General features: G+C 52.3%; 1 protein-coding gene and 1 long non-coding RNA gene across 4 annotated transcripts in view; both read right to left on the bottom strand.

Annotated features, from left to right (window-relative positions):
- Positions 1-523, bottom strand: part of FBN3 (fibrillin 3) — an 80,235-nt gene extending 79,712 nt beyond the window's left edge. For both annotated transcript variants that reach the window (XM_053965832.1, XM_053965834.1), the window contains exon 1: positions 262-523. In XM_053965832.1, coding sequence (XP_053821807.1) covers positions 262-428 — 167 coding nt within the window. In that variant the 5' untranslated portion in view covers positions 429-523. The remainder of the gene's footprint in view (positions 1-261) is intronic.
- Positions 524-13,061: 12,538 nt separating this feature from the next.
- On the bottom strand, positions 13,062-17,276 carry LOC128800756 (uncharacterized). Of its 2 annotated transcripts, none has more exons than XR_008435040.1 (3): positions 16,129-17,276; positions 15,135-15,296; positions 13,062-14,794 (listed from the first exon to the last, which is right to left on the bottom strand). It is a non-coding gene; the product is annotated as an uncharacterized LOC128800756 (long non-coding RNA). The 2 variants fall into 2 exon arrangements; XR_008435039.1 differs by having other exon boundaries at positions 15,875-17,276.
- Positions 17,277-21,621: the final 4,345 nt, after the last annotated feature.

Genomic DNA, 21,621 nt, shown 5'->3' on the forward strand with positions numbered 1-21,621 from the left:
GAATTCTGGGCCCGCCCTTCCAGGGAAGACAAACCCACCCACCAGGTGGGTGTGGGGGGGGTCTCCAGTCCCTGCAGGTGAGCCCCAAGTGCCGTGACCCCAAAAGGAGCTCAGCGCCCAGCACTGCTCCCATGGGATCCTCCCAGATCCAGCCCTTCCTCCCCGAGCTCAGGGAATGGCAATCCTGCCAGCCCAGCTCCGTGTGTGCTCTGCTAGCAACCCAAAATCTGCTTTACCAAAGAGACAAGAACTCCAACTCACCCTCGCAGCGAGTCCTGGCCCCTTCTCCTCACTCTGTTCGGGGGTCTCTCCTCGTAGGCTGCAAATCTGTCTGTCTGCAAGTCCCCCTCGTACTGTCCCCGGGCCGGTGCCACCGCCAGCACGGCCGTGCAGCCCAGCAGGAGCCTGGCCAGCCACAAATCCCCCATGCTGGCCCCAATTCTGAGAGTCCCCCAAGAGCTTTGTCCAGCTGCAGGCTCCCTGCTGCCCTTGGAGGAGGATGGATTTTGGCAGCAGCCCCCAAGTGCCAAGGACCCGTCCTGGAGTTCCCTTTCTGGAAGGAAAAAGAGGGGAAAAGAGATTTTTTTTTTTTTTTAAGGAGTTTCCCATTTTTGAAGTCATTGATCAGCCCAGGGCAGCTCCTCCTGGAGCTGATCCAGGGGGTCACAGAAGCCCACCCAGTGTGCCCAGTGCCAGTCCCCACCACTGCCTTGCCAAATCTTTCTTTCCCAAGAGCTGGAAACTGGGAGATGCCCAAGAGTCGTGGCTCTGCCTCACACTGACTTTCCTGATGGAGAAACAAAGAGCAACCAAAGTCCTCCAAGGCAAGAGGAGAACGTCAGGAAAGAGCAGCTCCTGTTCATGGACCATCATCCCACAGCTCTGCTGTGCTCCCTGGTGTTCCAGGAGATCCCAGCTCATCCATGGCTCAGGGGACAGCTGTCCTGGCATGGGGACAGCCCCTGGCATGGCACTGATCCCCCCAGGGGACATTGGGGTGTCCTGGGGGTGGCCCCCTAGGATGGGGTGGGTGATTTTGGGGGGCTGAGGAGAAAGCAGGAGAGACAAGGCTGGGATCAGGGGGGAGGAGATGAGAAATCCCCAGGGAAAGGCTCTAAAAAGGGATCCCATTCCCAAATCCCCCAGCTCTGCCCATGGGGAGCCCATCCTTCCTCCTCCTCCCGGCCAGCAGCGGCTCGGGATGCAGCTCTCACCTCAGGACCCCCAAAATTTGGTGTTGCAGGAATGAGGAATCCTGGATGTGTCCCGGAGTGGGAACAATCTGTGCTGCGAGAGGCCCCGGGTGGGGAAGGAGAGGCCCCCGAGCCACCCCTGACTGTCCCCCCTGCTCTCCCACTGCAGCTTTCCCGGGCCAGCCCAGCCTCGAAAATCAGCCCAGACAGGACAGAAAATGTGTCTGAACCAAAAAAAAAAAAAAAAAAAAAAAAAACCAAAAACCCCCAAAAAAACCCAACCAAAAAAACCCCACCAGAAAAAAAAAAAAAATCCCAAACCCTAAAACTTATTAAAAATTAATTAAAAGTTCAATTTCCCTCGCTGCTCGCAGCGTCCCAGCTGGGAATGCCTCAGCTCTTGAGGGCAGGAATTTTTCAGGCTCTAAGGTTTCAAACGCAGGGAGTGAGGAGAGTGGGAAGGGGAAAGGAGACAAAGAAATGCCCTCCCTGCAGCCCCCCGAGCTCCGGCTCTGCGGGCTCCGCTTATCTCCAGCCACACAAAAGGCAGAGTGTTCCTTCCCTGTCCCGCAGCTCCCGAGGAACGGGGCACACGGAGGAGGAAAAATGGCAAAAAAAAATATTAAAAAATAATTACAAAATAAAAAGTCACAAAAAGTTTCGCACTCCAGCGATTTAAAGCGAAGGAATTGCAGCTGCATCCATTTCCCCGCGGGGGGATGAGGAGCCTGACAAATGATCGATACACGGGACATTCCCGGAGAGCTCACACAGGCATGGAAAAGTCATTTACAGCCGCCAGAGAGTCGCAGCTTCAATGGAATAAAAGCCTCCAAAAGTTCTTTGCAGCGCTGAGAAATTCCAGCAAACCCCACTTGTGAGAAAGACACTGAGAAAGCAATGAGAGAATCAAGCCCTAAAAATCAGATTTTAAACCGGTTGGGAAGGAAGCAGGAAAACATTTCCAAGGCAAGGCTGTGAGTGTGAAATGAAATCGATTAAAAAAAAAATAATAATAATAAAAAAATGTGCGAGACAATCAAACAGAGAAAGGAACCGATAAAGAGGAAAGAAATCAGCTGTGCAGCTCCGGGGTGAGGCGGAAAGTGGTGAAATACCTTTGAGTCCTGGAGCTGGTGATGTGCCCAGAGCTCCTTTGTTTAGTGGAGGTCTGGGCAGGACAGAAGGGACTGCAAGGCTCACTCCTGGGGAGAGGAGAAAAGGTACAGCCTCGTCCAGGCCAGGGGGAGGGCCCGGGCGGTGGGAGTAGCTCAGCCCAACATCCTCCAGCCAAAATTCTCCGAGGAGGGGCTGGGGGAGAGCTCGGCTTCAGCCCGGTGGCACCTCGGCATTGCCGGGGCTCTGCCTTAGGGGAGGCTCCCATCCCCAATTTCGGTGACAGCGGCTTCGCTTCAAAGGGCTCGGGGGGTAATTAGGGTTCAGTCTTAATGAACCGGTGGTGTGGTAGAGCAGGGGAGAGCGTCAAGTGAAAAGCACTTTTCTGGCTGATGGTTTTCCTGGTTTTAGTGGGACTCGCCCAGCTGCGATCCCCAGTTTCGGCTGGTGACAGGCTGGCTTCGCTTCAAAGGGCTCGGGGGATAATTAGGGTTCAGTCTTAATTAAGGGGGGAAGTGGTGGTGTGGTAGAGCAGGGAAAGCATCAAGTGAAAAGCACTTTTCTGGCTGATGGTTTTCCTGGTTTTAGTGGGACTCGCCCGGAACAATGAAGTGTAACTTGCCTGAAACGTGGATTTTTGAAGGAATGGGCGACCCAGCCCAGGATCTTCACACCCAAAAGTTACCTTGGCTCCAGAGGAGTAAAAAACCTTGGAGGTTAAGAAGCATCTTGTTAAAATAAATGATTTTAAAAATAAAAGTGTGTTGCAGATATTCAGTTTTTCTTCCAAGGAAGAACTTTGTCAGTTGGGAGTTCAATTCTACTCTTTGGCTCTGTGAAAAAACAAAACAATAAAACCAAAAAAACCCCGATTTTCCTCTGCCTCTTGCTGTAGGCCTCACGACCCATGGCTTTTCTTCAAATAGAATAAAATGCACATAAATCCTCTCTCTGCTCCGTGCCACTGCACACCCACGGCTTTCCCAGGGGTGGAAGCCCAGAACTCTCCCTGGAAAGCCCAAATCCGGCTGATTTCCAGGTCCGAGGCGTTCAGAGGAGCTCCTGCACCAAAGGGGATCCAAAGGGAGACCCAAGGATTCCCCACGGTGACCCCACATCTGCTCCAGCCCCGTCCCCTCCTGACCCCAGCACGGGAGGCTCCAGCTGCAGCCATCGGCTCAATTCCCGGCAGAGCCGGCATTCCAGGAGAGCCCGAGCCCTTCTCCTGCTGCTCCCTTTGAAACCCTCGGCGTTCCTTTGTTCCCAGCCCTGTTCCCAGTCAGCCCCTGCCGGCTCTGGAGGGGTCAGGAGAGGCTCAGCCTAATTAACAGCGGCCTAATTAACGGCGACCTTGCGGGATGCCAGGGGAAAGGCAGAGGTGGGAACGGAGCCGGGCAGGGAACGCAGCTCGGGCAGGAGACAATTCCCACTCCCATTGCTATTCCCACTCCAATTTCCATCCCATTCCCACTCCAATTCCTATCCCAATTCCTATCCCCATTGCCATTGCCATTCCCATTCCCATCCCAACTCCAGTTCCTATCCCCATTCCACTCCAGTTCTCATTCCCATTCCCACTCCCATTCCCATTCCCACTCTAATTGCTATCCCCATTCCCATTCCCATTCCCATTCCCATCCCCATCCCATTCCCATTCCCACTCCAATTCCCATTCCCACTCCAATTCCTATCCCCATTCCCATTCCCATTCCTATTCCTATTCCCACTTCAATTTCTATTCCCACTCCGATTTCTCACTCCCATTTCCCATTCCCTTTCCCATCCCCACTCCCATCCCCATTCCTATTCCCATCCCATCCCACTCCAATTCCTATCCCCATTCCCATTCCCATTCCCATTCCCATCCCATTCCATTCCCATTCCCACTCCAATTCCATTCTCATTCCCACTCCAATTCCCATTCCCATTCCATTCCCATTCCCATTCCATTCCCATTCCCATTCCCATTCCCATTCCCATTCCCATTCCATTCCCATTCCCACTCCAATTCCCATTCCCATTCCCATCCCATTCCCATTCCCACTCCAATTCCCATTCCCATTCCCATTCCCGTTCCCATTCCCATCCCCATCCCATTCCATTCCCATTCCCACTCCAATTCCCATTCCCATTCCCATTCCATCCCATTCCCATTCCATTCCCTTTCCCATTCCCATCCCCATCCCATTCCATTCCCATTCCCACTCCAATTCCCATTCCCATTCCCATTCCCATTCCCATTCCCATCCCCATTCCCATTCCATCCCCATCCCCATCCCATTCCCATCCCCACTCCAATTCCCATTCCCATTCCATTCTCATTCCCACTCCAATTCCCATTCCCACTCCAATTCCCATTCCCATTCCCATTCCCATTCCCATTCCCACTCCAATTCCCATTCCCATTCCCATCCCCATCCCCATCCCCATCCCCATCCCCATCCCATTCCCATTCCCATTCCCACTCCAATTCCCATTCCCACTCCAATTCCCATTCCCATTCCATTCTCATTCCCACTCCAATTCCCATTCCCACTCCCATTCCCACTCCCATTCCCATCCCCCAGTCCTGCCCCAATTCCAGCTTAAATCAGCCTGGGCTTTACCTGCCGGGGAAGGGCAGGACTGGGACATCCCACGGGAAAAAAGAGCCAGGCAAGACCCAAAAATGACATTTCTCCCTGGAGGAGGAGGAGAGAGGCCTCAAACCCACCTTAGGCTCAGCTCACGGAGCTGTCACAAAGTGCCCAGCAAGGGTTTCACCCCTTAATGAGCAAAGCACAGTGGAAGAATGCTTGTAATTAATTATTATTGTTATTAATTACGTGCTTGGGGCAGAACCCTCAGAGAAATTGAGTTTTTTGCTGCCCTGAGCAGAGTGAGAAATGAAGAGAAAGGAGGAGTCATTTAGGGGTGATTTGATGAACATTTTCGCTTGACCTGAACACAGAATTTGATTTTTAGATGACACAAATGTGGTTTCAAAGGGCTTTTAAATTAATTTTCAATTATTGTATTTATCCAAGCTTCTGAAATGTTGTTCAGAAAAGGAAAAAGCACAGACTATAACTCTACCATTAGCGAAATCAAATATTTGCAGATGATTCATTATCTGCCCAAACTATTTAACAAACCCAGAACGGATTTATGAGTTTTCCTGGATTCAGGAATTTTTGCCATGTGTCCTGTGCAAGCAGGTGGAACTTTGAGCAATAAATAATGCAAATGAGGGCAGAGAAAAAGATCCAATCTCTTCATTTTGGGGAGCTGCAGGGAGCACATGGAGGTGGGAAAATCCTATGGGAAAATGGGATGAGATCCTCGTTCATTAATGCCACTGGAATCATGGAAATGCCCAGGGGAGGGGGCTTAAAGCTGCTTTAAAAGTTGTTAAATTCAACATTTACATTTTAATGCTCAGCAAGCTCCTGGCTCTTTCTCTGGGAGGAAAATATATCAGGAATTGGGAAATCAGGAATTGGGATTTCAGGAATTGGGAAATCAGGAATTGGGATATTGGGAATGGGAAATCAGGAACTGGGAAATCAGAAATTGGGAAAGCAAGAACTGGAAATCAGGAATTGGGATATTGGGAATTGGGAAATCAGGAATTAGGGTACCAGGAATTGGGGTACCAGGAACTGGGAAATCAGGAACTGGGATATTGGTAATTGGGAAATCAGGAACTGAGAAATCGGGAATTGGGATTTCAAGAATTGGGATTTCAGGAACTGGGAAATCAGGAATGGGAAATCAGGAATTGGGGTACCAGGAACTGGGATATTGGGAATGGGAAATCAGGAACTGGGATTTCAGGAACCAGGATTTCAGGAACTGGGAAATCAGGAACTGGGATATCAGGAACTGGGATTTCAGGAACTGGGAAATCAGGAATTGGGATTGTCCAGCTGCAGAAGTGAAGTTTGGGGTGGCCCAGTTGGGGATTTTCAGTGCCTGAAGGAGCCACAAGAAATGGAGAGGGACTTTGGGCAAGGGATGGAGGGCACAGGGAATGGTTTTACATGGACAGAGAGGGGGTTTAGATGGGACTTTGGGAAGAAATTCCTCCCTGGGAGGATGGTGAGGCCCTGGAATGGATTCCCAGAGCAGCTGGGGCTGCTCCTGGATCCCTGCAATGTCCAAGGCCAGGCTGGAGCCCCCTGGCACAGTGGAAGGTGTCCCTGCCACGGCAGGGGAGGGATGAGATGAGATCTAAGTTCCCTTCCAACCCAAATCATTCCGGGATTCTTTGATCTCCCAAGTCTGACGAGAGCTGGGAATTTGGGTGTCAGCCCTGATTCCTTCACCTCTTCCCTTCATTTCTGCATCAAAGCTGAGCTGGTTCAGCCCCATCAGGACCTGTCAGGAACCCCCAGCAAAGCTGCCTGAGAGCCCCTTGAACTTTTCCATTCCTGCCTTTATTAAAAAGCGTCACCTAAAAACTGCCTGGGCTAAAATTAGCCCGTGTTGCTTCTCCCAGGGTGACACAACTGCTGTCAGGGCAGCAACAGCTCTGAACCGTGATGTCATCTCAGAAAAAAAAAAAAAAAAAAATCAGGGGGAAAAACAAGCAAAAAAGCAATTTCAGGCCCTTGTGCTGCAGCCCCTGCAGAGAGCCGGGGTCAGGGAATGCGGGGTGGACGCTGCTGCTCTGTCCTGGCCAGCCCACGCTGCTCACTCTGCTCAGAGAGCAGGGAAGGGAGGGATTTATTCACGGGAATGGGCTAAAAGGGGCTGAGGGGGATGAGGACAGGCTGGACCTGCAGTGCTCAGGATTTCCAGAACCTCCCCATGGAATTGCAGAAGGAATTGGAGGCCAAAAGTGGCAGCGAGCAGCACACTCAGGAACCGGCCCAGACAAAGCTTTCCTCAGGGAAATTGTTCCAAGCATTAACTCCTTCCCTGGCTTCCCTGCCCCACACACACCCAGCAGGGTTTTGGCCCCAAATCAGGCTGGTTTCTCCTCCTCCCTGACATTAAATCAATAATCAGCTTGCAGCACCTTCCTGCCTCACCTTTGGCTCAGTCCAGGGACCTCTGTTTGCCAAAAAAAAAAAAAAAAAAAAAAACCAAAAAAAACATTTAAAAGGTCCTGTGTGAACACGAGGGCTCCTGAGAACTTTCCAAGCCAGGGAATTCAGAGGATGAGCCCAGGTGATCCCAAGGATGTGAATTATCCCAAGGATGTAAATTATCCCATCTCCTGGCAGCAGGCAATACCAGGCAGTGGCTGTCACCTCCTGGGATGATCCACACAAATCTGCTCCTGCACCTTGTCCAGATGCCCTTAAAATGTACCCCAAAAAAATCCTGAAGGTAAAGAACATCCCAAGGGATGCCTGTGGCAGCCACAGCTCCTCTGGGAATCTATTCCAGCACCTCACCACCCTCCCAGGGAGGAATTCCTGCCCCTGCATTCACTGTGGATTCACTGGGATGAGAGTGTGCCCATCCCGGGATTTTGGGTTTGGACAGGACCAGGTCAGACCTCGGGGAGCTCTGAGTGACCTCAGGGCTGGGGCAAAGAGCCAACAGAATTCCCTAAATCCTCACTGCCTCCTGCAATTCCCAGGGCTGGAGAAACTCCCAAATTTTACACACCTGTGGGAGGAATCAGGGATTCCAGGGATGTGGGGTTGGGACCGAGGTGCCACCAGCCAGGGCTGATCCCAGGTCCCACCGTGTGTGTGTGTAACATTTCCAGCCTCCGAGCTTGTGACCAAGGGTTGCAACATTCCTTTTGTTTTCTAGGAATTCGACTCCACCAAGGAGGGAAACCACAGGGAAATTGTTTCAGTGTGTGCTCTGGATTTTGGGAGAGGAGGGATGGGGCCGAGGGATGATGTATCACACACAGCTCCACAGCCAAGAGCTTTAGAAAAACACCCTTTGCTTTAAACCGGGGAAAGGGACTTTTTCCCTCTTTGGCTTGGCAGGGGCTGAGCCCAGGCAAGGGAGATCAAAGCCAGGCGAGGCTGCTGCGAAAAATCAAGCCCTGGACATTTATTAAGATTTTATTCATAAAAAGCCCTGCTCTGAGTGCAGTGGGATTTCGTTGTGGAACTTTTGACACGGGAGCTGCCTGATTTAGAAGGAAAATTGCCTCTTTCTCCTGCCAGGAGTAAGGCGATCCCTCCATTTCCTGTGAAATTCCAAGCAGGGATACAAACACCTTTCTTGTTGCCTCAGGTGGGCTGGAGGCACATCCAGCCCTTGTTCCTGAGTGTCCCCACCATCTCCCCAGGCAGATGTGACTCTCCCCCACATCTGTCTGCTCCAGCCCCACCTTACTCCCTCTGCCCTCGGTTGAATTCCGAGTTTCCCATTTTTCCAACCTTTTTTTCGCGGCTCTTTTCTCCCCTTTGTGCGATCTGCAGCGCAGAAGTTGAACTTGGCAGCGGGGCTGGAGCAGATGGAGAGCCCTGGCCCAGCTCCCCAGATCCCAGGAACTCCTGCTCGGTGCCGTGGGCAGGATTTCCAGCCACTCACTGCCTGGATCTGCCAAAAAAATTAAAAAGAAAAGAAAAAAAAGCCACTTTCAGATAGAGGAGCTGGAATTTTCTTGAGGACAAGTGACCACACGAGCACCCTCCCCCATGGAAGGTGAGAATTCCACGTGAGCTGATTTCAAGGGAAAACAAGAGGGGGATTTCAGGGAAAGCTGGAATATTGATATCCCTTCCTACAGCTCAGTTTGGAGAAACCCCGGGATGGTGAATCCACACTGGATTCTCCTGGAGGTGAGGATGGGGCAGAGCTCTGCACAAGCCTTCCAAGCACATCCAAGCCATGAGGTTGGAGCCATTCCTCATGGAAAAGATCCTTCTTTTGTCTCCCAGCGCCAACAGATGAGGAAAAGCCACGTCCATGCTCAGGAATGTGGTGCCAATCCCAGCCCAGAGCATCAGCTGGCACAAGGAGGAGCAATTAAATGAATCCACAGGGATTGGAGAGGTCCAGGAGGGGAGCAGAGGGCAAGGATGGCACCCCAGGGTTACTCATGAGGTCCCTTCCCGTCGCCTCAGCTGAGCAGGGCTCTGTGGTGAACCAAAAACAGGGAAAATATTGGAGAAAAATACCAAAATATGCACCTTGTTTGGTGTGTTCCTCTGAAAAGCAGGTGGGTTCACAGCTCAGGAATCTGGGCAGGAAGAGGAACATGGAAACAGAGACAAGAGGTGCTGGATCCTACACGGGAAAAGCTGCTGGGATTTCGCAGGATGGGAGAACAGCTGTGAGCAAAGGCTGAGGAGCTGCTATGGGGAGAAGATTAAATGAAAATCTGTGTCCTGTCAGGGTTCCTGAGGTCTGGGTCAGCCTGATTCCCCAGCTTTTCCTCACGGGAGAGGAGCTCCATCCCTCTGACCAGAGGTGAAGGTGTCCCATGACAGGAATTGCACTGGATGAGCTTTAAGGTCCCCTCAAATCCAAACCACCCTGGAATTCCAGGCTAAAGGGGCCATTTAATTCAGAGTTGGGCTCAATGGGCCTTGGGGGTCCCTTCCAACCTGGAATATTCCGTGATTCCATGGCTCAGCAGCCAGGCTGAGCATCGGGGGGGTGGATCCTCTTTCACTCTTCTCCGAGCGTGGATTTGATCCCGCCCCAAGGACACCCAGAGGCTTTGACTTTGCTCCTCGTGCAGCATCAGCTGGTAAATGCAAACCCTCTCAGCTCTCCTCCTGCCTGGACATCCCTCCCTTCCCTCCCTGTCCCGGGATTCTCCCCAGGAGGGGCTGCACAAGGCGTGTGTGGAGCTGCAGAGCTGCCAGACCACCCAGGCAAGGCTGGAGCTGCCCCAGCTCAGCCCGTGTGGAGCAGCTTGGCCATGGCACAGCTGCAGCCCGGGGCTACAAAAACACTGGATTTTGCTCCCCAGCAGCAAATCCAGCCCCGTGGCCTCCCTGGGATGTCCCAAATGCTGGAGCAGAGCCCCACTCTGCCACCCAAAGGAAGAGGGGAACAAATTTTGTCCAAATGAACCCAAGGACAGCTGTCCTGCCCTGCAAACATCACCTCATGGATGATATCCAGATCCCAAACTCCCTTCCTGCCCCAGGTGGGCCACGGCCTCACTTCTCCTGAGCAGGCCATGGAGGACTGGAGGACTCCTGTTCCAAACCTGGCTTCCAGAGGTTTCTATCAGTTTATCCCAAACCTGAGGGGCTGGATGGGTACTGGTCCGACTGGTCTAGGAAGAATCCAAAACCTTCAGGACACGTTTGAAAGGAATTTCTGGAAAACACAACAAGACCCAAAAGGGATGGGAGGAATTTGTGTGCAGCAAAACCTGGGATCCGCCGGCCACTTCCTGCACCGGGATGGAGGGGTTGGGTTTGATCCTTGAGGTCGCTTCCAACCCAAATTGCTCTGGGAGTCTGAGATTCCACGATTCCTGTCATTCCATGAGATCTGTGCAGCCTCCTCGCAGGAAGCACACACAGCAGAGCCTTTGTGTCTGAGCTGCTTGGCAAAGACCCTTCCACGTCCCCGGGGAGTTGCATCATTATTTTGTTGCCTTTGCAGGCATTATTAATATTCCAAGGTCTGGGGAAGGAGATTTTCCTTTGGAATCCTTTGGCTCTGCCTGTCAGGGTCGTGTGCGAGCTGGAGCCAGCCCCTCAGTGATGTCACCCTTGGCCAGGACACCCCCAGTGTCCCCAGTCCGTCCTGCAGGGTCCCTTTCCCAGCTCGGGGTAATGAGGGAACAACCCCAGAGCCAGCAGAAAATCTGTTTCCTTTGAATATTTACAGACTGGAGGGAACAGCTCAGCTCTGCCTTCCCTGGGAGGTGCCAACCCCTTTTTCTGCTGCTCCTCTGCCCGCTGCCAGCCAGGGCCCAGCAGCAGGAGCAGATTTCCCTGGGTGCCAACAGCTCCAGGAGTCATTCCCTGGAAAAGGCCACTCCTGGCTGGCAGCTGCCACGGAGCAGGAGCTGGATTTGGCCTCTCAGGGCTGTGGGGAGAGCAGGAATTCTGCCAGGAAAGGTGCTGGTGTTTGTTGGCTCCTCTCCCACCAATCCTTATTTTTGGGATGCGTTCAAGGCTTTCACCAGGAGGAGGAATTAAAAGGCTGAAGGAGCAGAGTGCCCATCAAATGCCACACGCTGAGAATCCACGTTTGCTGCGTGGCCTGTGCTGGTCCTAAACTGTCCTGGAGGGACAGGACACAGGGAATGGCTTCACATGGACACAGGGCAGCATTCCATGGGATTTGGGGAGGAATTGTTCCCTGGGAGGGTGGGGAGGCCCTGGAATGGAATTCCCAGAGAAGTTCTGGCTGCTCCATCCCTGGAAGTGTCCACAGCCAGGTTTGGAACAACACAGCAAAAAAAAATGTCCAGGCACTGCTGGGAACATTTGCAGACCCCAAACTGGATGGGTTTTCCACAGGGCCATGAAAGGGAATGAGCTGAGCCCAGAAGTTGTTGTAAAACATCTCCAAAAGGGATCAAAGGCCTGGAGAAAGTCCCTGGTTAGCAAAGCTGAGGGAGCCACTTTATCAAAATTAAAGGAAGTCTGAGGGATAACTTGATTGCCAGGCATGGATATCACTGCAGAAGGAGAATGTGGGGATAGAAAAAAAACCTTTATCATTGAGGGAAAAAAAATATATCATCAGCTGGATGCCAAGTCCAAGGATTCCAAATGAGAAATAAGGAGGGAAGTTTTAACACCAGGTCTGTGGAAGGGTGTCCCTGCCCGTGGAATGGGAGCAGCTTTGAGGGCACTTCCAACCTAAACCAGCCTGGGATTTACAACCAGATGCCCAGGAAATCATGGATCCCCAGTCCCTGGTGTCCTGGGCACGCCTGGATGTCCTGCAGGAGCAGAGGCACCGGTCAGACGGAGGGAATGGGCTCAGGACCAGGAAAAATGGGTGAAATTCCGTAATCTCTGGGATCTCTGAGGTCACTCTCCATGATGTAATGTCCCTTCTCTGCAGCTCTGTCACCACGCAGGTGTCACCACACCTGCTCACTGCACAGGGGATGATTCCCAGTCCTTCCCAGCCCTCACCAGGGCTGTTCACCCACGTGGAAACAACAACCACAGCCCTGCCAATTCCAGCTAAAAATATCCCATTACCCATTTCCCCCCGAGACTCCTCCTCTGAGCCCCCTTCCCGGGGCATTCCTGCCCAAATCTGAATTCAAACGTCACCACCCAGCTCCCCACGGACGCTGTGGCCACTCCTTGTGCCCCAATGTCTCCAGCCAGGCTGAGGGCTCCTGGCAAATCCCAGACCTGGCCCTTCTCCTTTCCTGGGAAGTCTCCAGGGAGCTCCACACTCATTTCCAGGATAATCTCCTCATTTAAGGAATGCCTGGGGGGTGCTGGAGACCCCAGAAGAGGAGGGGGGGATGTTTAAACCACACATGGGCCTCTCTGAGCCTCCCTGGGTGAGGCAGGATCACTCCAGGCCCTCAGGGAACGTCCTCAGTGCACACTTTTTACAATGACCCACATGGGACAACTTTCTCCTCTTTTTCCACTCTGGAAATTTTCCTTTTTCCTTCTCCCTTGTGCCTTGCCTTTCCCCCTTCCCGGCGTCCCGCGTTTCCCCGGCCGCTCCCGCAGGATTTGTGCCTCTCCCGGTGTGTGCAGGTTTCCTGGTGCTGCTCACAGGAGACATGAGTTCATCCATGAGCTCCCTCCTTCTAATCATTCCCAGGCATGGAAAAAAAACCCCTCACACCCCCGAGGAGAACATAAACATGGACGGGATGTGCACAGCTTATGGAGACGGGACTATAGGAAACACATGGTTCCAGTTTAATAAAACTCTTACATTTCCAGGGCTTTTTTTTTTTCTTTTTTTGCCTTTTCCCCCCCATTTTATGGCTTGTTACAGAGCTGGGAATAGCAGGGCTTGTTTTGTTGTTCTTGTTGTGTTTTATGAGGACAATGCCTCGTCCAGAGCTCCAGACATCAGATTCTTTTTTGGGGGGAAGATAAAGCTTCCGGCAAAAGCTCTTGGCTCCCGCCCAGGTCTCCCTTAACTCCTTCTGGGAATGCTCAGGGTCTGACAGCCAGGCATGGGCCACAATGGGGTGGTCAAGAAGCCCCAGATGCTCGGAAATATTTGATCTAATCTTGCTCCTTAACCCATTTCAGCCCCTCAGTCAGATTCTTCCATTTTCTCTCTGTGTTTTTCCGGAGGGATTTGGGGTGCAGGGAAGGAGTTTGCCTGGCTGGGGCAGAGGAAGGGGATGTGGGGCATAAAGGCAAATTTGGGTCATAAATCACATGATCCCAGGATAGTTTGGGTGGGAAGGACCTTAAGGATTATCCAGTCCCACCCCAGAGATTCCTGAGCATCCCTCTTCCCATTCCTTGGTCAGAGCCGGTGCTGGATTCCAGCTGCTTGGTGAAGTGAATGAGTGAAGGAAGGAGGAAAATCCAAGCAAGATCCAATCCCAGGGCTTTGGGACTGCCAGGGCTTTGGAGGGGATCACAAGTTCCTCCCTCACAGCAAAGGCTGGACCCACTTTTCCAGCCATCCATTTTGGGGGTGTGTGCATTCCCCAGGGAAAGGAATCAAATCAGGCTCGAAGTCAACACAACCCCAGGGTCTGAATCCTTCCCAGAGGGAGGATGGAACCTGGACTAACACAGGGAGGATATCCAATAAAGCACCTGGAAATCCTTGGAGATTTCTGCTCGCTGCCATTCCATGGAGGCAACCTCTGCAAGACCTTTGGCCCCCACCAAAGGCTGTTTTTTTCCTGCTCCTGTTTTATTCCTGTTACAGGGAGCGGGGAAGTGACTCTGCTCATGTTTTCCCCATCACTACAAAGAAAAGCCCTGGAACAAACCCCAAACGCTCGGCACTGCCTGGGAAAAGGGAGAGGAATCCCACAAGGAACAACCCTAAGGCTGCAGGAGCTGGAAAAGGACTCAGATCCCATCCCAGCTCTGCTGATTCCCTTGGGATTTTCCTGTCCTGCAGCACCTCCAGCTCTCTGGGATGTACAGCCCCGTGCTCCTTGTCCATCCCAGCCCCTGGCTCTCCCCCTTCCCTCCCATCCCATGCTGGACACTGCTGTTTTTATTTTGGTATTAACCAGAAAATCCCATTTTCTGCCAGCTGCAGGGAAAAGGTTTGGTGGGATGAGAGGGAAGGGGATAAAAGCACTTGGGGAAAATGGGGGGCAGGAGGCTCCAAGCCCCAAACACCACCCGGAACACTGAGGACTGCTGTGCCACAGCAGCATCCTGAGAGCCCAAACTGCAGGGAAATGGGGCTGCTCCTGCTCTCACCAAACCAGGAGGCTCCTGCCCACTTCCTAGAACATTCCTGGAACTGAGGAGCGCAGAGGTGCCGCTCTCCAAAGCCGTCACGTTCCATGTGCGGAGCTGCCCCGGCGCTGAGCTCAGGCTCTGCTCTGCTCCCAGCCCAGGATGGATTCCAAGGCCTTGGCTGCTTCCCCACCTTTGGATGTGCTGGAGTCGGGCTCAGCTCTGCTCCCTCTGTGCTTGGGACTAAACACAGGAATCCTGCTGGTCTTTCAACAGGCGAGGCAAAGAGGGACTGGGGACAAGGGATGGAGGGACAGGACACAGGGAATGGCTTCACACACCGACAGCAGGCAGGGATGGGTGGGATTTTGGGAAGGAATTCCTCCCTGGGAGGGTGGGAAGGGGCTGGGATGGAATTCCCAGAGAAGTTGTGGCTGCCCCTGGATCCCTGGAAGTGTCCAAGGGCAGGTTGGAGCAGCCTGGGACTGTGGAAGGGGGTGGCACTGGATGATCCTTCAGGATCTTTCCAACCCAACCCATTCCATGATAAATCAGGAATGTGAAAAATACGACAAATACAAACCACAAAGAGATTGTGAAAGGGTCACTGGGATGCCAGGAGAGGGAGCTGGGACAACCAAAGTGCTGCAGGGACCAGAGCAGCTCCAGAGTTCAGGTTCACAAAATCCAGTTGGGTTCAGCGATTGGCTTGGACACCTCCCAGGAATCTCTGGTTTCAGGCAAGCTGGAAATAAAACAAACTATTCTGATGGTATTCAACCTCTGTGTTCAGATAAAAGTCAGCAGCCAGGGAGCCTGAACTTGCTGGTTCTGCAGCAGTTTTTCACAGCCCAAGGATGCTGTGTTTCTGGTCAAAGCTGATCCCAGTTTTTGGACTATTCTGATGCAAATTATCCATCCCAGCTACCGAGGAATGGCACTGAGGACACAAACACTGAGACCCCACTGAGGACAGCAGGGAAATGGGGGGAGTTGGAGCCCAGGAGCACTGGGAAAGTCCTGCCAGGAACATCCCATGAGGGCGATCCATTCCCTGATCTCCATCCCAACCCCCTGACACAGCTCCAGCCATTCCCTGTGTCCTGGCCCTGCTCCTCAGGAGGAAGGGAACGTTATTAAACACCCCCAGCAGTCACCTTGCCTGAGGTCCAAGCCACCCCTTCAACTGCTGCCACTGTCCCTGTCTGTCCCCAAACAGAACTCTGGGAATGCTCCCAATCCATGGCCTTTCCCAACCCAGAGCACTGCCCTAAGCTGCTTTAATTAACCAGAGTTGTGTTTCATTCAGGAACAGCTCAGCACCTGCCAGGGCTGCCCCATCCAAGCTCTGGGCTCCAGCTCCTCCTCCTCACATTCCACGGGTCACTTCTCCCCTCAGGACCCATTCCTGGCCTGAGACACCCCGGGACAGGGACGGCGATGGTGACGTGTCCAGCCAGTCCAGAGAGACGTGGAAATGGTGCTCCCAAGAGGCTCGGAGGAGACACGCCTTGGGAATGTGTCTGAGCGAGGCTGAGGCTGGGATAAATCAGGAAAAATCGGGATAAACTATGCACCTTAGCAAAAGGCTGATGAAGGGAATTCTTGGCTCACACTTCAGGAGTTTTTTCCACAGTTTGTCACCGGCAGCATCAACACGTGGAGGGTGGGAAATGCGTCCAATATCTGAAACAAATCTGGATTTTTGTTACATGGTTCTGCTGTGTGGAGATCCTTAAATCACCTCCAGTGAGAGAGGCTTTAATTCAGCTTCTTTATCCAGCTTCCCTCATCCATGGAGAACTCTTCCAAGTGGGGTCCGGATCCGTCAGGAGGGAGAACTCACACTGGAGGAAGTTGTTTGGAAAAAAACATAAGAGCTATAACAGTCCTGGAAATTCTGAAATGCAACCACCACCCACACATGCACAGATGGACACACACTGAGAACCTCCAAAGCAGAGGAAAATCGAGATATTTTAGAAATAGCACTGACATTCAGAATCCCGGAATGGTTTGGGTTGGAAAGACCTTAAAGATGATCCCATTCTACCCCCTGCCATGGGCAGGGACACCTTCCACTCTCCCAGGTTGTTCCAAGCCCTGTCCAACCTTGGACACTTTCAGGGATGGGGCAGCCACAGCTTCTCTGGGCAACTTCCCCCAGTGTCATCAGCAAAACCAGGATTTTGTTTGAACCTGGTAGAAAAGAAGAAAAAGAAATAAAAAGAGAGGTGTGAAAACCCAAGAGTTACAGGTGGACAAAACTTGATGAGACTGAAATCCACTGAGATCCTCCCACTGATGGGGAACAGATGCCACAGAGAAAGTGCAGTCAGAGGGATGGAAAAGGATGTTTCCAGAGTGCCTCATTCCCCACAGCTCCAGGAGGAGTTAAATCCATTCATGGGCTATTGGAATGGGTTCCACTATTCCGTCACAAAATGAGACCCAGCCTCATCCCACGTCCCAGTCATGTTTTCACCTCTAAGCTGACTGAGAGATGCCATCAAAAACCACTCCAAAGTTATTTTCCGAGCTCTCAGCTCAGAGATGTTGAGTTCTCTTCACTAATGATGGAAAGAAACTCCACAGAAATTCCTGACTGGCACCACTCCAAATTCAGCCAGATCCAAGCTCGGACATCGCAGGTTGTAAACCCCCAAAAAATCCCATCTCCGGGAGACTCTAATTAAACAAATTTCAGGATGCCTCCTGCATGTCCCTGCTGCAAGAGGAACATCTGTTTCCTATGGAGGGGGGAGATATCCTCTGATTTTATCAGGTTGGGGAGATTAGAAGGATAATGGGAGCCATTTGCAAATTCCCAGTTTCCCAAAAATTTCTCATTTTCAGTTCAGGAAGCCTGAAGGGAGAGGGTTGAGTTTGCGGTGCAGTAAAAGTGGGCAGAACAAAGCTCATTAGGGATGACAGGAGAGCAGGGATAATTTGCATATCTCTTATCAGCTGGAAAACACTGCAAAATCCAGGCCTCTCTGACACCATCCTGAGCTTTGATCCAGAGCTCCTGCACAAGGAGAGGTGAGCTCAGACGTCACTCCAAGCCCTGGGTGAGCTCCTGACACACGGAGGGAAGAACCAAAGGTGGGAGACTTGTCCTAGATTTGTGCAACTTCCAGCAGGAAACAACCACAGCTTCCAGCAGGAAATAACCAGAGATTCCAGCAGGAAAAATCCGCAGTTTCCAGCAGGAAATAACCAGAGTTTCCAGCAGGAAATAAACACAGATTCCAGCAGGAAATAACCACAGCTTCCAGCAGGAAATAAACAGTTTCCAGCAGGAAATAACCACAACCTCCAGCAGGAAATAACCAGAGCTTCCAGCAGGAAAAATCTGCAGTTTCCAGCAGGAAATAACCACAGCTTCCAGCAGGAAACAACCAGAGCTTCCAGCAGGAAACAACCAGAGCTTCCAGCAGGAAATTCAGGCTCCATTTGGAATGATCTGCCCAGACTGGAGCTGGGTGTTGTCAACTCTTTTTCTCCCTTTCCAGAGACTTCCCCACAGGTGAAGTGGCTCCTGAAGAGTTGTTAGCTCTGCTTATTCCCTGAGGGAAATGTTCTGTGTTCTTCCCATCCCAATCTTCTCTATTTTTCCCTATTTTCCCAAGTCAGTGAGGTAATTCTGCATGAGAAGGAGAAGTCTGGGTGGAAAGCTCTGGGATGTGGCATCATTCCCACTGCTCCTGGACACTGGTGGGATCTCCTGGAGCTGTCCATGGGTGGGGACAACACTGGATGTGTGTTCTAATTCAGCCTAAATCTCCAAACTAGGTTAAACCAGACCCATGGCTCCATAAACCTCATTTGGAGAGTTCTGGTGCCTCAAGCGAGGGGCTCCAGGTGGGACAAGCTCCCCAAAACACCTCAAAATGAACCAAATCCCAAAATACCCATCCCCATCGAGGCTGGGGCAAAATCCCCTGATGGATCAACGTGCTGGCTTCGATTCCAAAAGGAAAATACGGCCCTAAAGCCACCCAGCCCTTCTGCTCCTTTTGGGCCTGACCCAAATCTGCACCTCCCCTCCCCCTGCATTTCCCCCCGACACACCTTTCCTTCCACTGGAACATAACCCCAAATAAGATGTTGGCCTGACATGAAAGGAAAATGTATAAATATTTTTTAAAGAGAAGAATTCCTGCCTCTCCACCAGTTTGCTCCAACTAATAGGTTTCAGATGTCTCACATACTTCATTCATTCAGCCCCATTCAGTCTCCTAGGAGCCCCCGCTGTATTTATTAAACACAGCAATTGTGGAATGTTCAGCACTTACAGAATCAAACACACCATTTTTTTTTTCTTTTTTTTCACCCCCCCCAAAAAAAAAAGCCTAATTAGAAAGCTTTGTGAGTGACCTAAAACCATCATCCTGGTCCCAACCCCAGTGCCCACTCCAGCATCCTGCAGCTGTCCCAAACCTCGTGCCATGGTTTAACCCTTCCTGGCTGCCCAAGAACACTTTTTTTTTTGGGGTGGGGGGGAGTTTTTACCCTCAGCAGGATGATTTCCCTGCCGTGCTGGAGCACCTCCTGCTCACTGTGTTGTTCCTGAACGTGTTCTTTTGGACACTTGGCTCTCACATCCAACTTGTCTCCGCAGTCTCGGCAGCTCTTCCCACTCCTGGAGGCGCGAGTCGAGGCTGGAATCCTGCAGGGTGCCAGCGCTAATTTCAGCAGCACGGAGCTGGAGAACACGAGCTCTTTCCTAGAGGGATTCGAATGGAAGCAGACAGAAGAGCAGAGCCATTTCTCATTCCAGAGCTGGCAGGGAGAGCCGAGGAGGATGTCTGGGCTGTAGAGGCAGGACGTGGGGTTGGTTCCAGCACCGGTGACCTGCCAGAGCTGGGGGACTGCTCTGAAGGGTTTGCTGGAGTCTGGCACTGGCCCAGGCCTTTTTTTGGGGAGAGACACATGAAAAGCAGAGCTGAGAGGGGACGTGAGGCCCTGAGCCTGGGCTGGGACCATCTGGCAGAAGCCAGCGGCGGAGGAATGGCCTTTGCTTGAGGCCACAACCAGTTCATGCAGCTGCTGAGTTCTGTCGGTCTGGAGTGCTCCAACAGGAGGTCATGGCCCCCAACCAGCCTCCCCTGGGCCAGCAGCTCCATCCCAGCCTCCCTTGGACCACAAAGTTCATCCTAGCCTCTCCTGGGCCAGCAGCCCCATCCCCTGGGCCAGCAGCTCCATCCCAGCCTCCCTTGGACCACAGTTCATCCCAGCCTCTCCTGGGCCAGCAGCTCCATCCCCTGGGCCAGCAGCTCCATCCCAGCCTCTCCTGGGCCAGCAGCCCCATCCCCTGGGCCAGCAGCTCCATCCCAGCCTCTCCTGGGCCAGCAGCCCATCCCCTGGGCCAGCAGCTCCATCCCAGCCTCTCCTGGGCCAGCAGCTCCATCCCCTGGGCCAGCAGCTCCATCCCAGGAAGGGAGCACAGCCCAGCCCTGCACACCCATCCTGGGCACACCGAGCTCTTCCCAAAGGTGTGGTGGTTCATTTTCCCCCCTTTTTGGGCTGCAGAGCCCCTGCCCCCATGGGAGAGCCCTGGTTGATGGGAACGGTGCTGCTGTCACCGTTTCCACATTACTGCCCACTTCAAAGAGCCTGCAATGAGTCTTGTCCCAGACATTCCCAGGGGAGCTGTTGGTTTCCAGGCAGGATCCCTGGTTATTGGTCCCACTGCAGGAGGTTGTACGGGAAGGGATGAATCCCCGTGGCTGTAAAACACCAAATGTGCTGAGAGCCACTCCAGAGCCTCCCAAAATTACAGCACTGGGTAATTAAAGCCCAGCTGTCACAGCCTCTGCCTGGGCACAAGGGCAGCTCCTTGCTCTGACCACTTCCAGAGGTTCCCAGTTTTCCTATGCTTTTGCCATCTCATTGTACAAGGAAAAACACCTCTGCAAACCCTGGTTCCTGGAATTTGCAAGTGCTCTGGCCAGGGAATGGTCACATTCCCAAGGCTGCCAGAGCTCCAGGAGCGTTTGGACAACGCTTCAGGCACAGGGTGGGATTGTTGGGGTGTCTCTGCAGGGCCAGGAGCTGCACTCTGATCCTTGTGGATCCCTCCCAGCTCAGGACACTCCATGGCTCTAATTCCGTGACTAATTAGCAATCCAGGTTAATTGGCTGGACCCTTCTAGAAGGACCATTTCTACTTGTGCAGTGTCTCCACACCCCCAGGAGCACAGCTGGACTGGGATATCCCAGGCAGTGCCAGGTATCCCGCTCTTCCATCATCATCCTCATCCCCATCAGATCCCATCTCCTCTCTTCAGGGCTTTGCCAACTTGCAGGGAACTCCCAGGTGAAACCCAAAGCAACTCCTGCAGCTCTGTGGGAGTGCAGCACCTCACATCCAACTCATGCCAGCTTTAGGAAACCCCAGGCTAGCTCAGGGATCCGAGAGTCTGGATTCAAGGATCTGGGACAGGAACCCGTGGAGCAGCCCGACCTTGCAGCTCCTCATTTTAGAGTTGCTCCATCTCCAATTGTTCTCGATATTCCGGCGTCACTCATGGCACAATTCCAGATTTCTGCAGAGATGCCCGGGCCATGAGCACAAACCACTGCCCCCAGTCTGACCATGTATTGGAAAACCCCTAAGGAAGATTCCTGCCCATTCCTGAAACTTGGTGCCTCTGGGACAGCAATTCCTCCCTGTTCACCCCGGGTTTCCAGCCTTTTTTGTGAGGTTGGCTGAGCATCTGCTGTGATTAAGGGCTTTGTCATCTGGAAAGAGCTGACAATTACCTCCAATTATTCCAACTAGGTCAGGTTCTTCAGCACGAGTTTATGTGATGTCTCTTGGCTAGAATTTAGGATTTTAAACTCCAACAGAGAGCAGAATCCACCTCTCCTCTCTCACATTCAGGAAAAAATTTGTTCCATAAATAACAGCTCCTTGTCCCACAGGACCTGACCTGTGTGTCCCTGACCTCCTGTTGTTTCAGGACAACACTCCAGGAGCTGCACAACAGGCCTGGTTCTCCAGAACTGGAAAAGAGAGTGAAAGGAATTTCAGGATGCTCCAGGAATTTCAAGAAGGGTTTTCT

This window comes from Vidua chalybeata, chromosome 27, assembly GCF_026979565.1.
Source record: "Vidua chalybeata isolate OUT-0048 chromosome 27, bVidCha1 merged haplotype, whole genome shotgun sequence".
Classification (NCBI taxonomy): Eukaryota; Metazoa; Chordata; class Aves; order Passeriformes; family Viduidae; genus Vidua; species Vidua chalybeata.